The sequence below is a fragment of the Chiloscyllium punctatum genome, chromosome 10 (genome assembly GCF_047496795.1).
Source record: "Chiloscyllium punctatum isolate Juve2018m chromosome 10, sChiPun1.3, whole genome shotgun sequence".
Taxonomy (NCBI): Eukaryota; Metazoa; Chordata; class Chondrichthyes; order Orectolobiformes; family Hemiscylliidae; genus Chiloscyllium; species Chiloscyllium punctatum.
In genome coordinates, this window is record NC_092748.1 from 56317872 (window position 1) to 56334628 (window position 16757).

The following is a 16757-nucleotide window of genomic DNA, read 5'->3' on the forward strand; positions in this document are numbered from 1 at the left end:
TATTTCATCATCTTTGTCTCCAAGTTGTTCTTGCCTCCAATCCAATCTTTAATTATAAACTTTCTTCTATTTGGCCATCTGTGTCATGGGCGAGGTGGCATTTATTGCTCAGACCCTAATGCCCTTTTCAAGGTGTTCATGAACTGCTTCCTTGAACCACTGCAATTCATGTAGTGTAGGTAAGCAAGTTTAGGAATTTAGCAACAGTGAAAGGATAGCAGTATAGTTCCAAGTCAGGATGGCGTATGACCTGGAGGGCAGTTTGCAGATGAAGATCCCATGTATCTGCTCCACTTTGAGGGGGTAAAAGTTGCAGGTTTGTAGGTGATGTCTAAGAAGCTATAGTGAGTTAATGCAGTGAATCTTGTCCATGCAGATGGTAGACATAGCCACCACTGTCAGTGATGGAAAGGGTGAATGTTAAAGGTTATACTTGGGTGACAATCAAATGAGCTGCTTTATTCTTGATGATGTTGAGCTTCTTGATTGCTATTGGTGTTTCACTCATTCAGGCGTGGAAAGAATGCCATCAAGGTCCTGGCGTGTGCCTTGATGGTGGACCGTTACTGAGAACTCATGAGGTGTTACTCATCTTAGAATCCTCAGCCTCTGGTCTGCTTTCATAATCACGGTATTTAAATAGATTGCCCAGTTTAGTCTCTCATTAATGGTAGCTCCCAAGATGTTAACAGTGGGAATTCAATAATGTTAATGCGGTTATAGAGTCATAGAGATGTACAGCTTGGAAACAGACCCTTCGGTCCAACTCGTCCATGCCAACCAGATATCCTAAACTAAACTAGTCACATTTGCTGGCACTTACCCATATCCCTCTGAACCTTTCCTATTTGTATACCCATCCAGATGCCTTTTTAATCCTGTAATTGTACCAGCCTCTACCACTTGCTCTGGCAGCTCATTCCATACACACGTCACCCTCTGTGTGGAAAACGTTGCCCCTTAGGTCCCTTTTAAATCTTTCCCCTCTCAACCTAAACCTGTGCCCTCTAGTTCTGGACTTCCCCACCCCAGGGAAAACATCTTGTCTATTTATCCTATCATGCCCTTCATGATTTTAGAAACCTCTATACATTCACCCCTCAGCCTCTGATGCTTCAGGGCAAACAGCCCCATCCTGTTCTTATAGCTCAAATCCTCCAACCCTGGCAACATCCTTGTAAATCTTTTCTGAACTCTATCAAGTTTCACAATGTCCTTACGATAGGGCAGAGACCAGAATTGCAGACAGTACTCCTAACATGGCCTAACCAATGTCCTGCACAGCTGCAGCATGACTTCTCAACTCCTGTACTCAATGCTCTGATCAATAAAGGAAAGAATATCAAACACCTTCTTCACTATCCTATCTACCTGTGACTCCACTTTCAAGGAACTATGAACCTGCACTCAAGGTCTCTCTGTTCAGCAACACTCCCCAGGAACTTACCATTAAGTGTATAGGTCATGCTCTGATTTGCTTTTCCAAAATACAGCACCTTGCATTTATCTGAATTAAACTCCATCTGCCACTCCTCAACCCTTTGGCCAATCTGATCAAGATCCTGTTGTACTCTGAAGTAACCTTCTTCACTGTCAACTACACCTCCAATTTTGGTGTCATCTGCAAACTTACTAACTATACCTCCTATGTTCACATCCAAATCGTCTATATAAATGGTGAAAAGTCGTGGACCAGCACCGATCCTTGTGGCACTCCACTGGTCACAGGCCTCCAGTCTGAAAAGCAACCTTCCACCACCACCCTCTATCTTCTACCTTCAAGCCAGTTCTGTATCCATATGGCTAGTTCTCCCTGTATTCCATGCGATCTAACCTTGCTAACCAGTCTAACCTTGTTGAACGCCTTACTGAAATCCAGGTAGATCATGTCCACTGCTCTGTCCTCATCAATTTTCTGTTACTTCTTTAAAAAACTCAATCAAGTTTGTGAGACATGATTTTCCATGCACAAAGCCATGCTAACTATCCCTAATCAGTCCTTTCCTTTCAAAATACATGTACATCCTAACCGTCAGGATACTGTCCAACAACTTGCCCACCACTGATGTCAGGCTCACCGGTCGATAGTTCCCTGGCTTGTCCTTACCACCTTTCTTAAACAGTGGCACCACGTTAGCCAACCTCTGGTCTTCCAGCACCTTATCTGTGACTATTGATGATACGAATAACTCAGCAAAGGGTTCAGCAATCACTTCCTTAGCCTCCCACAGAGTTCTCGGGTGCACCTGATCAGGTTTTGGGGATTTATCCACTTTTATGCATTTCAAGACATCCAGCACTTCCTCTGTAATATGACATTTGTCAAGATGTCTCCGTTTATTTCCCTCCATTCTATATCTTCCATGTCCTTCTCCACAGTAAACACTGATACAAAATGCTGATTTAGTATGTCCCCCATCTCCAGCAGCTCCACACATAGGCTACCTTGCTGATCTTTGAGGGGTCCTGTTCTCTCCCTAGTTACCCTTTTGTCTTTAATGTATTAATAAAATCCCTTTGAATTTTTGTTAATTGAATTTGCCAAAGTTTGAATGTGAAGGAGTGATGGTTTGATTCTGTCTTGTCATTGGCTGGCATTTGTGTAGTGTAGATGTTACTTGCTATTTATTAGCCCAAATCTGAATGCTGTCCAGATTTTTTGGAAACAGACTGCTTCACTGGAGGAGTAAGTTGAGCTGAACTTAATCAATTGCAAATATCCCACATCTGACCTTATGATAGATGAGAGATCAGTGATGATGGAACTGACACAATGACTGGGCTTAAGGCACCACTGCAGGCATTCTTCAGAGTAATGTCCTGTGGCTGAAATGATTGATCTCCAACAAGCACAGCCATCAGGTATGACTCCAATCTAGCCGAGTGCTTTTCCGTTGACTACAGTTTTTGTGAAGCTCTTGATGCCACAATCAGTGAAAAGCTGTCTTGATTTCCATGGCAATCACTCTCACTTTCCCAGTTGAATTAAGCTCTTCTGTCCATGTTTGGACAAAGACTTCAATGAGATCAGGAGCTGAGTAAGCCTGAAAGAACCCAAGTTGAACATCAATGAACAGATCATTGTTGAATAATGCAGGTTGATAGCACTGTCAAGGATACCACCCATCATTTGCTGATGATTAAAAGTAAACTGATGGAACTTTAATTGGCTGGGTTGATTTTTTTTCACGTTTTGTGTTCAGGACATACCTGGGCAATTTTTACATTGACCGTGGTAGCTGCCTATGGTGTAACTGTAATAGAACAGCTTGGATAGGGACATGACAGTTCTGGAACACAGGTCTTTAGTACTATTCCCAGAATTTTATCAGGGCCTCTAGCCTTTACATTATGCTTTGCATTCAAGTTTCTTGTTATTACATGGAGTGAATTAAATTCACTGGAAGCTCACATCTGTGATGCTGGGGACCTCCGGAGGAGACTGAGATGGATTGTCCACTTGGCCTTTCTGGCTGGAAATACTTGCAAATGCTTCACCTTTGTCTTTTGCATTGATTGGCACTCAAGTCATCTGCAATGCACCTTTGCCAGTTTGATGCCCCATTTTCAGGTATGTTTTGTGCAACTGGACATGCCCTCCTGAACATTTCATTAACCAGAATTGATTTCCCAGCTTGTTGACAATGTTAGAGTGGGGGATATCGGCCATGCACCACAGTGGAATGACTCTTCAGTGTGAAGATGGGAATTTGACTCCACAAGAACCATGCAGTTGTCATTCTTAAGTACACTGTCGTGGACAGATGTATCTACAACAGGTAGAAAGATGAAGATGATGTCACCAAATTTTCCTCCTTTTTGGTTTCTTCACTATCTACCACAGATCCAGTCTCACAGTGATGTCTTTGAGGACTCGGCCAGTTTGACCAATAGTTGTGCTACCAAGCCACTCCTGGGGAAGGACAATAAAGACCCAGAAGAAAAGAGTACTTTCTATGTTTGTGCTGCCTTCAGTAGATCCTCCAAGTAATGTTCAATAGAGCAGAGTATGGGTTCATCAGTCAAGCTAGAGTGGAGCTGGGGATGTGGCAGACGATAATCAGCAGATAATGGTTAGCACTGCTGTCTCACAGGGCCAGAGAATCAGGTTTAATTCTATTCATGGGTGTCTTTCTAAATGGAGTTTGTATATTCTCCCCGTGTCAGTGTGGGTTTCCTCTGGGTGCTCCGGTTTCCTCCCACATTCCAAAGAAGTACAGGTTTGTTGGATTGGCCTTGCTAAAGAAAATTTGCCCTGTATTGTCCAAGGATATGCAGGTTAAGTGGATTAGTCATGGTCAAAACCCTGGGGTTGTGGGGATGGGGTGTGATATGTGTCTGGGTGTTGTTCGAGGGATTGATGCAGCCACGGTGGGTCAAATGGCCCCCGTCTGCACTGTAGGATTCTATTCTATGAACAGTTCCCTTGTCTGTGTTTTCACTCATGCCATTAGACCCTTATAGGGTCTGGAATCAATGTTGAGGACTCTCTGGGCAACTCTTTTCCAAACATGTGCCATTGTGCCATGACCTCTGATACGTCTGTCCTATCAGTAAAACAGGTCACACACAGGGGTGTTTGGGATGTGGTCATTATTATAGAATCACAACTTTACATACTGTTTCAGGCTATTACAAGCATATGAGTTTGCTCCACATGTCTGTCATTCAATAAGGTCATGCTGATCCAAATTCTATATTTCCAACTAACACTAATAATGTTAGATTCTTGTTAAGCAAGATAATCATTCAATCTTCTCCTTAAAAATAATTAATAACCCAACCTCAACTGTATTCTGAAGCAGAGAATTTCAAAATCTCTCGACCCTCAGACAAAATAAATCACCTAATTTCTGTCCTAAAAGTGCAGCTCCTAATCTTAAACCAGGGCCCTTAGTTCTGGACACCCCACAAGAATAGACATCCTTTTCACTTCCACCTTGACAAGACCATTCGGGTTCATATAAATGTCAATGAATCACCCCTTGATTTTCTAAACTTTAATGAAAATCAACCCAACCTATCCAGCTTTTTCTCCTCTGACAGGCTGCTTATACTAGGTATCAATGTGGTAAACCTGCTTTGAACCACCTCCAATATATTTACATTCTTCCCTATAAGGAGGCTTAAATTGTAGACAGTATTTTGCTGCACCCTGTCTAACTCAGGCATAATATTCCATTCCTCTCACAGTAAAGGCTAGCATCCCATTAGCTTTCTTGACTGTGCCGTATCTGCATTCTAACCTTTCATGACTCACAATCTCTCTGCATCTCAGATTTCAACAATTGATTTCCATTCTGCATTCTTATTGTTCCTACCAAATCAAACAGCTTTACAGTTTTCACATTATTTTCCCAGTTTTATTCCAGCTGCCAAATTTTTACCCACTCACTTAATGTATCTACATTGATGTGCATCCTTCACATGTCACCTTCACAACATTTTGTTGCCTATCTTTGTGTCAACTGCATGTTTATCCACCAAGCATTCAATCCTCCTCATCTAATTCACTGATACAAATTGTATAAAATTGAGCACAGACCCCGAGGGATTCTACTTGTAGCATCTTGCCAATCTGAAACCAGTCTGTTGATGCATAGTCTGTTTTCTGTCAACCAGACAAACGTATATACATTCTTCTTTCTTCATCGCTATTCCATCAGTTCCTGCTTTTATATTGTTTAACTTTCAGTGAAATAGCTCTCCCAATTTTGTGACAAGCCTCCAAATGTTATTAAGGAGGAATTTACAGGATGAACAGTGTGTCGTTGTCATTTCCAATGCCTTGGTCAATGCTGATTGGTCTGTCAGATTTCATTTATTTTATCAGACTTTGTAGTGCTTTGATGTAGCTGAGTGGCTTACTTGGCCATTTCAGAGAGCATTTAAAAGTCAACCACATTGATCAACTCTTAAGAGAATGGGATAAATAACTGCAGTATTGTGGAAGACTTCTGATGAGAATGTAGTCCTTTTATGTATGATGTGGAGATTTCTTCTCACTTTTAGTTCAGGGTCTTACTGGCATGTAATCAGTTAATAATTAATTAGTCTGCTTATCCTAGAGGTTAAAAAGAAACAATGTGAACAGAATCCATAAATAAAAAATGAAAATGATAGGGGAGACCCAGTATATCTGGCAGCATCTCTGGAGCGAGATACTGAATTAACATTTTGAGTCCAATATTCAGGTCCACATAAACTTCAATAAAACTTGCTTTTCTGAGTTCTGGTGAAAACACGTCCAGACTGCTCAATCTTTCCTCATGAGACAATCTGCTTATTATGGACATCAATCTAATAAACCTCCTTTGAGCTACCTCCAATGTGTTTACATTTGGCCTGAAGAATCATATTGAATGTGAAACATTAACTCTATTTCTTTGTCTGCTTATGCTGGCAGACCTGCTGAGCTTCTCCAGCATTTTCTGTTTTTATTTCAGATTTACAGCATCCACGGTATTTTATCTGTTATTTGACCAGATTCCATACCATTCTTTGCCCCCCCACACCACACCACATTTATCAGCTGGTGCCTTTGACATAGGTTGCCTCTATGTTTGTGATTGGTGACTTGCAGTGTGGAAAATAATGAGCACAAATTTCAGGTAAGGCTAAGGATTCAAGGCAAGATGTTCCAATGTGTAAGACAGTTCACTTGATAGAGCACTTGTGTCAAACAGCAATTTAACCTTTCGAAGAAGCACAATCCTTCTCAATAAAAATATTAGGTTGACCCATCATAACTGAAATTTTTGACATAATATATTCATGCTATATTTTGTCAGAGTAATAGTGAAATGCCATGTAACATGTTAGGACATTTACTTAAATGGCGTGGACTTTGTTATGCTATTAGATAGAAGTTCACTTAGAGTTTACAAGGCATTAAACTGATATGCACAAAATACTTGATTGTCAATGAGGATGGATCCTGTGTAAAACATCAGATGGGCCAGCAATTGAAATTATTATATGCTTTCTAGTTTTGCACAGTGCTTTGATTTTTTGATTCCATTATGACAGAAAACATTGAACATACTTGGCAACACCAAGCTGATCAATCAACATAGGGACAGCAAGTTTCCAAGTGCAATAGGAGTGAATTTTCATTTAACTAGCTGTGTGTGGCTCACTGGACCCAAAATTGATGGAAGAGTGGGGGATGTCTGTGGATAGCTTCTTTTGTTGCATGTCTTTTTCCCTTGCCTGGAGCAGGAAGAGACCTGTAATGTATCAGGAACCTGTGATGCTTGTAGATTAAGCTAGTTCATGGTTTATAATGAGCCTGTTCTTACTAAGGCATATTTTAGTCCACTGCATGAAAAGGCAAAAGTTCTTGGATATGCTGAAGTGGCTGAATTTGCACAAGTACACAGAGTCATTTACTGCATACAAGTATCTATCAAGGCAGCTTTTGATCAGCCTGGATTGTTCTTGAATTAGAAGGGATTCAACTCATGCAGTTTTTAGCTTATATGTAACAACTGGTAGGTTATATTTATATCTGTGTAAGATACCTTGAAAGCTGATTCATTGAAGTGACAGGTGAGTTGAGGATGAGCAATCGCGCCTGAATGCATCATGTGGGCTCTTTGGCGAACACCTGATTTTAGCCCGCCAAGATTTTGGTCCTTTTCATATTCCGCTTCTTTCATGGCTCCTCAAACCCCAGTCTGCCCTCTCCTCTGGTCTCATGTCCACCTTCTCACCTAGTGAGACTCCAATACTGTAACCCAAATTCCATTTACTTCATACATTTGATGGCCAATTAATTAATTGAATTGGCCAATTAGAGGGCATTTTTTGCATGCCACCAGGATTTTGTTGGGAAACTACAAGGTACATCAGGCCATTCTGAGTGTGGCTTTCCTTGCTGGACATTTAATGACCCACTGAGGGATGTGCAAGGCGATAAAAGTCATCCTACAATAACATACCATTACTGAAGGGCTTATCCCTCTGAAGTATCCTTGGCCTACCCCTCTGATCTCAGCCCATTGACAAAATTCTGCACCTCAACATGAAGCTGGCAATTGGACAGTGATTATGATGGTGGCTCTTAATTGGCTCCTGCTGGTAAAATTAGCTCTATGGTACCACTATCTGTGCCAGCTCAGGTTCCACATTTAGTGCTGGCACCGGTTGAGGTAACATTCAGCTTGTGTGTGGTGGAACGTGCAGAATAAATATCAGGATTAATGTATTACTTTCCCTCCTCTTCAGCATGTTTGAAGACATTAGGTGTCTGATTTTGATTTGATTTATGATTATCATGTGTACTGAGATATGTGAAAAATATTGTTTTGCATGCTATCCAGACAAATCATACCTTATATAAGTACATCAGGTTAATATAGAATATGGTGTACAGCCACAGAGAGGGTGTGGTTTTTTTTTAGTTTTTTTAGCCCAACAGATAGCTTGATCACTGCCAGCTTTCCTGTCTCTGCTCCTACTGTAGTTTTACCAGTAGTGGGGGCGTGATGTGTCAAATAACTTGTCCGTCGGGATTAAATGAGACTGTTAAATGGGCAACTCATTTGTGCCTACGGGGATCATTCCACTGCTGGGATTTGGTTGGTGGCAGGAAAGGCACAGGGCATGTTCCCTGAATGGCATGCTTCCTTGAACAGGCTGGTGGTGGGTTAGGCATCTATGCTTAACATATGGTGTCCTTTGGAGGTTGCTTCTCAAGGATGTCTTAATGCAACTTGATAATATGGTCAGATAGTCAACTTGGTATTAGGAAAGGCAAATAATTTTTTGACAAACTTATTAAATTTTTGAGAATATAACTAGTGGAGTATATAAAGAGGAGCCAGTATATGTGATGTTTGGGGATTTCTTAACGACATTTGACATGATTCTATACAAAAAGGTTAATCTGCAAGGTAAGAGCTCATTGAGGGGTATTATATTAGCATAGACAGAAGATTGGCTATTTATCAGGAAACAGAATAGAGGTTAGGAGGACATCTACAAATTGGCAGGCTGAGACTAGTGGAATACCTTCAGGATCAGTGCAGGGGCCTTAGCTATTCAGAAACTGTATTAATGACTTCTAAAATACAGTTGTGAAAAACAGAGTTTTGTGAGACTGAATTTTTGTCAAAGGGTTGGCTTTCACATGAGTAACAATTTGGAGAGGTTAAACTCTATGCTCTTCTGTCGCCTTGGTATCGCAGAATTACCTGGTCAGAAACTGTTTTCACCAACCTTATACTTAAAAATAGTACAAGAGCCACAAGTACATGTAGAGATACAAGGAACTGAATTTCAAATGAGAGACACCTCCAGTCTTCACACCACAAATGGTAACCATGCTCTAGCTGTGATAGAAAGCCATCTCTGAGAGAATTAGCCCTTTACGATGATGGCTTGATAGCTGTGGCATGTTTTTTAAAAAAACTTACATTTTATTTTCACTTGCTGTCTATATCTTCACACTGACAGCTACTAACAGCGCATTCTAGGTACGTACCACTTTCTGTGCAAAAACAAAATTTCCTTACACAGCTCATTTAAACTTTCCTGTTTGTACCTTAAACCTATCTCCACTACTATTTGACATTTCCACCCTGGGGAAAAAGACTCCAATTGTCCGTGCCTCTCCTAATTTTATATATTTCTACTAGGTCGCCTTCAACCTCTGATGCTCCAGCAAAAGCAATCCAAGTTTGTCCATCCTCTCCTTTTAGCTAATATACTGCAATCCAAGCAACATCCTGATAAACCTCTTGTGCACCCTCTCCCATACCTCCATATCCTTGCTGCAATGTGCCAACCAGAACTACACACAGTACTACAAATGTGGCCAAATCAAAGTGTTATACAGCTGGAAAATGACTTGCCGACTTTGATACTCAAGGTCCTGATCGTTGAAGGCAAATACTTGCCACTTCACTGGGCTATAATTTCCTGGATAATCCCTATTGCCAGTCTTAAACAAAGGAGCACCATTGGCTATTCTTCAGTCTTTTGGGACCTCATCTGTGGCTAATGTGCATATAAAGTTCTCTGTCAAGGCCCCAGCAATTTTCTCTTTTGCATCTTTCAATATTGTGGGATAGATCTCATCAGGCCATGCAGACTTAGCTACCTTAGCGTTTCTCAAGACACCAGCTCACTATTAACATGCCCTTAAATATCAACATAATCTGCCTAAATCTTACCATTATCTATGTAATTTTTAATGAATACCAATGCAAAGTACTCATTAAGGATTTTGCCCACTACCTCTGACTTCATGCATAAATTCCCTCCTTTGTCTGAGTGTATCTATCCTTTCCCTAGTTAGCTCATTGCTCCTAAAATTATGTATAAAATGCATACATAAAAGGGTTGGTCTAATTTCTGTTTCTTAATCTTACATATGCTAACCTTTCAATATTTTTTCTAATGAGGTTTCTTGAATCTTGCCATCCTTATCTTTTATCCTCACAGGAACATGCTGGTCCTGAACTCTGATCAACTGGTCTTTAAAAGATTTCCACATATCAGGTGTGGATTTACCCTCCAACAGCTGTGCCAAGTCTAATTTCTTCAGTTTCTGCCTAATACTGTTGTAATCAGCTTTTCCCCTGTTTAGAACTTTCACCCAAAGACCAGTCTTATTCAAAACTGTCTTAAAACTTACAGACTTATGATTATAGTTTGCAAAACATTTTCCCACTGAAACTTGATCATCTGGCTTGTTCCTGAATAGAAGATCTAGTATGGCCCCTTCCCTAGTTGGACTATCTATGTATTGTTTCAAGAATGGATGCACCTAACAAATTCTGGTCCATCCAAACCCCAGTCACTAAGAGAGTCCCAGTTAATGTTGAGAAAATTAAAATCCCTCCCTACAACAACCCTGTAGTTGTTACATTTTTCCATGATCTGCTTAAATAAATGTTCCTCTGTTTCCTGCTGGCTATTGGAAGGTCTATAACTCCATTATAGTGATTGTGCCTTTCCTATTCCTGAGTTCTACCCATATGGACTTGCTGGATGAGCCTTCCAAAATGTCCTCTCTTACTGCAGCTGTGACGCCCTCAGTAATCAGAAAGCAACACCCTCCGCCCCACCGCCACCACCACCACTGCCAATAATGCTGCCGTCACCCCTTTTACATCCTTCTTTAATTGAATCTTGTGGCAGATCATCTATGATCTCATTGAATGGCACTTCAGGCTTGAGGTTCTAAATGGCCTGCTTCTGGTCCTATTTACGTCCCAGCATTGGACACTCACCACTATTGCTGAGTCATGAATGGACAGCAAGTCCATTTCCTACCCTTAAATTGACTTGAATTTTGATGTTTGCAATGAGAATGTCTAAAGCACACTTTGCAGAATCAAGGTGCAAAACTAACTCCCAAGTCCAGTTCTCAATCTCCTGATTAAAAATCTATTGATGTTTAAGTTGTTATGGACTAAGCCAGACCACTCAAAACATTCTGAAGCAGGCAACTCAGACCATAACTTTGCAATTTGTTTCAATAGACAATAGGTGCAGGAGTAGGCCATTCGGCCCTTCGAGTGAGCACCACCATTCATTATGATCATGGCTGATCATCCACAATCAGTATCCTGTTCTTGCCTTCTCCCCATAAACCCTCGATTCCACTACCTTTAAGAGCTCTATCCATCTCTTTCTTGAAAGTATCCAGAGACTTGTCTTATGTTGCCTTCTGGGGCAGAGCATTCCATATATCTACCACTCTCTGGGTGAAGAAGTTTCTCCTCAACTCTGTTCTAAATGGCCGACCCCTTATTTTTAAACTGTGTCCTCTGGTTCTGGACTTACCCATCAGCCGAAACATGCTTCCTGCCTCCAAAGTGTCCAATCCTTTAATAATCTTGCATGTCTCAATCAGATCCCCTCTCATCCTCCTAAACTCAAGTGTATGCAAGCCCAGTTATTCCAATCTTTCAACATACGATAGTCCCGCCATTCTGAGAATTGACCTCATGAACCTATGCTGCACTCCTTCAAAAGCCAGAATCTCCTTCCTCAAATTTGGAGACCAAAACTGCACACAATACTCTAAGTGCGGTCTCACCAGGGCCATGTATAGCTGCAGAAGGACCTCTTTACTTCTATACTCAATTCCTGTTGTTATGAAGGCCAGCATGCTATTAGCTTTCTTCACTGCCTGCTGTACCTGCATGCTTGCTTTCATTGACTGATGTACAACACCACCTAGATCTCATTGTACTTCCCCTTTACCTAACTTGACTCCATTTAGATAGTAACCTGCCTTCCTGTTCTTGCCACCAAAGTGGATAACCATACATTTATCCAATTAAACTGCATCTGCCATGCATTCGTCCACTCACCTAGACTGTTCAAGCCTGTATTCTTATAACATCCACCTCACATTTCACCCTGCCACTCAGCATTGTGTCATCGGCAAATTTGCTAATATTACTTCTAATACCTTCACCTATATCATTAATGTATACTGTAATTAGCTCTGGTACCACCACCGAACCTTGTGGTATCCCACTGGTCACCACCTGCCCATTCCGAAAAGGACCCATTTATCAGTACTCTTAAACAGGTTTTGGTAAGTGTACAGTGAAACTTACCTGGATTAAGTTAGCTAGGTTGACGACTAGATTTTAAAACAGACAAAAATTTATTCACAAAACTACACAACGAAACACAAAGAACAGAATAAAGAACCCCTACAGAACTCAGCCTGTCCAACTAGACTTAATTATGCTGTTCTGAATATACACAACAGTCCCAATAAGCAAACTCCCTTTAAAAGCCAGCATAAATGGAACACGTACTTGATTACAGGTTGAAGTTGAAGGGCAGAAGAGAGAGATTCCACACAGCTCCCTGTTGAACTTGCAACCAGTTCAAGACTGAACTAAAACTGCACAGCTCAGCTCAGCTAAAAAGCTGACCACTCCCCTTTCTTCAAATAAGTCACTTCTAAAACACGACCACTTTGGCCTGAAGTCTCATCTGTTTACATATAAACAAAAAGCCTCTCAAAGTCCTTTTCATCTCTGTACCAAACCAGACTGATTGGAGTACGGCTCGGTTTATTACCCCTCTGAAAAAATCAAGGACAGAGTAAAATTTGAGCCAAGGAACAGCTTTTAAGAAAATAAGGGACTAGCTTTGTGATCAGGTAAATGGAAAATGAGGTGGCAGCTATAGTATTATGTGGGAACAGGGTGAGATTATTCAGGTGTTTGGAAGAAAGGGAGAAAAACAAAAGACTTCTTTTTGTAAATATATTTATTAGCAATTTTCTTTAACTTAACAAACATATAAAATTTTTGAAAAATGCAATCAATAACAAATATCAGTATAATAAAAAGAAAAAAGAAGCACAAATTACTAACTACTAACCTACCCTATAATACAAACCAAACCCTAACACTATGCAAAGCAACCCCAATAAATAAGTAAATAACTAATAGATAAAAAAAGGGGAAAACAGACTCCCAAAAAACCACTCTGAATACAAATAGCTATGCTCTGCTCAAAGCTCCCAAATAAAGAAATGGGAGCATTGTATATATACCCATATTAACTCAGGAGGCCCCCTCCAGGACCCAGGGCTTGACAAACCTAACCATCCTGGTTAAACAAACACCCTAGTTAAGATAGCTGATAAATCTATATCCAAATAACTCAAGTAGGACTGCCATGTCTTTTAAAAATGGTCTGTTGTGTGGTGCACCATGTTTGCAAAAATGTCCAAGAGAATGTGCTCCATAATTAATTTCTGCCATCCCAGCAAGCCCGGCGAGTTCTCAAACATCCAGTTCATCAGAATATTCTTCTGTGCATGGTATGCAAGAATGTTAAATAGTTTCTTCATATGCCTGTCTAATGGTGGTAAATTCTGTAGACCTAAGAGGACAGATGTCAGGTCTACTTTGACTTCAGTCCTCCCTATCTGTCCCACCACAGTGCTCCAATAAACGTGGAGCTGTGGCATGTCCAGAAGCAATGGGTAAAAGTACCTACATTTATTTTACATTTGGGGCACACTGAAGATAGCCCTGATGAACCCAGGGTAGTGATATCTGTGGGTCCCTGCATCTCTGCTCCATTCTGTAGTTATATTCTCTTTTCTGCAGGGCAATATGTGGAAATAAATGAATGGCATTTTTGGAGTGTTACTGTGAGAGATAGGTGTGAGATGGCACTAAATGAAGGTGAGTGTCAGTGCTCACCGTTCAGTTGACTTTTGAATAGCCTGGGAGGCGGTAAGAAAAGAATGAAGCCACAGGGTGTGGTGTTCTGAAGAATGCAAATCAGTAAAATGCTGAGTAAGATGGTGGTTGGTACCTGAATATGAGACGCCACTCACCTGCACTGACCTAGTAAGATTACTGGCTCTCTTGTAGCACTATATCCATGACCTTGGGACCAGATTTCTCCTGCTTACTCCCTCCAAAACTTATAACATGCAAACATCACCTTCAGGGGTGAGTCAGAGAACCCATAGCAGTGGATGGGAAGTAGCCACACTTTTCATGTCTTCCTTCGTTCTTAATGCCAAACTCCAACCTTCAACAGTATTGTTAGATGCAGCTGTTTTGAACTCTGCCAGCATCCATTAAGTTGAGAAATTTTCATTGATAGATGTTGCATGTCAGCACGTCAGTACCCCGTTCAGGAAAGCCAAGAATGCTAATCCTGTGCTTAAGGAAATACCTCCCAAACAGCCTGCTGGAACAGTGGACTCCTGACCCACTGTCAGCTTCTGCAAGTGAACCTGTTGCAAAAACATTCTGGCCTTGATGTCCATAAAGGGGACTGACTTAAGAATGGAATCAGGCCCACCACCTTCTGGAGACTGTGCTCCAGGAGTTGATATGTTCCAAGCTGAGCTGGCTAAAGGGCTCATTTCTGTTCTTTGCAACTTTGTTTCAATTATTATAAAAATAGCTAGACCCTTAGCCCACACACCCCTGCCCACTCCATCCCCAAACATCCATCAACCTATTGCCATGGTCCATCCTTGCCAACTTATATCCCCACCCAGCTCCATGGTCCCTTATGGCCTCTAACCATGTTAACCTGTGCTCTTCCAATTAAACCTATGGACCGTTGTTGCCTCCAAATCACGATTTGTCTTTCTACCCACCTTCCATGGCTACACATGCTTTCAATATCAACCTGTACCCCTCTAACTGCATCTAGTCCCCATAAAAACCTTGTGCAACCCATGGTTCTAGATCAACCTCATTCACACCTATGGATCCTATTGAAACTTAACTGACTTCTTCTAACCTATTGTCAATCAAAACATACCAACAGATGCTGTTTGTAGCTCTTGCTGAATGCTGCAGTCTGCTTCTTTCTCTTTAAGTGCAGGGATATACTTATCCTGCTTAGTCTTGCATGATAGAAGAAAATCCCTCATTGGTCTAACTAGCAAGGGCTCTTGTTTTGAACAAAAAGCAGCTTATTGTATGTTGGCAACTAGTTGTATGTTAATTTGATATGAGAGCATTGTTATGGAAACTATGATGAGGGATGAAGTTAAGTTTTACTTTTCTGAGATTCTACGTTGTTCTCACAAGTCCATATAATGTATTTTTAGTGGGTGGTGCTTATGACACTCTTTAGTATTAATCTTTTGAGACCCATATACAACAACCTCCATTTGCTCCGAGTACAACAATGGCATAGATTAAAAATTCTCATTCTTGTTTTTTCACATCTCTCCATAACCTCATTGCCTTCCATTAGTGAAGTCTTCTTCAGCCCTTCAACCCTTTGAAATCTCTGTGGTCCTAAAAAAAAACCTAGCCTGTCAAGGGCCCCTAATGGAAATAGCTCCACCATTGGTGGCCATGTCTTCACCTGCTTATTCTATAAGAACCTAAGCCATGCCATTTCCTCCCCAAATCTCTACAACATTTTTTCCATATGGGCAGCACGGTGGCACAGTGGTTAGCACTGCTGCCTCACAGTGCCAGAGACCCGGGTTCAATTCCCACCTCAGGCGACTGACTGTGTGGAGTTTGCACGCTCTCCCCGTGTCTGCGTGGGTTTCCTCCGGATGCTCCGGTTTCCTCCCACAGTCCAAAGATGTGCAGGTCAGGTGAATTGGCCATGCTAAATTGCCCATAGTGTTAGGTAAGGGGTAAATGTAGGGATATTGGGTGGGTTACGCTTTGGCGGGTCGGTGTGGACTTGTTGGGCCGAAGGGCCTGTTTCCACACTGTAATGTAATCTAATCTAATGTAATCTAATCAGTTCCTCCTTTAAAACATTCCATAAAACCCACCTTTTTGACCGAGTTTTAGGTCATCTGTCTTATTATCTCCTTATATAGATTGGTGCCATATTTTGCTTTATAATGCTGTTGTCAAGCGCGTTTTAATTATGTTAAAGGTGGGTTATTAATACCACTTGTTATAAACTGTAAATGGAAGAAAAACTAAATTAAGCCTTAAATGATGAAATGATGTTACTTTTAAAACATATTCAATCTCTCAACAGGTGACAAAGCATTTGCTTAAGCTATTTGATAATTTAGCTGATTTAAAGTTTAGAAACAATGACGAGCATGGCAATTCATGTGAAGCAGTGGGAATGTACAGTAGAGAAGGAGAATATGTGCAGCTTTCAATGCCCTGTTTCTGTGAAGGACAGGTAGGTTTGTATTTCTATACATTCTAAATGCAATAGCTTTTAAAATTTGAATGGTCTAAGACTGTTTGACATGAGTTGGAATTATATTTGGAATTGATTCCAAATTATTGGAATGAATTATTTGTCTT

General features: G+C 40.9%; 1 protein-coding gene across 1 annotated transcript in view; it reads left to right on the forward strand.

Moving 5' to 3' along the window:
- dnah9l (dynein, axonemal, heavy polypeptide 9 like) overlaps positions 1–16757 on the forward strand; it is a 428305-nt gene that overhangs the window by 118516 nt on the left and 293032 nt on the right. The window contains exon 31 of the mRNA XM_072579200.1: positions 16477–16629. Within this exon, the coding sequence (XP_072435301.1) occupies positions 16477–16629 (153 nt within the window). The remainder of the gene's footprint in view (positions 1–16476; positions 16630–16757) is intronic.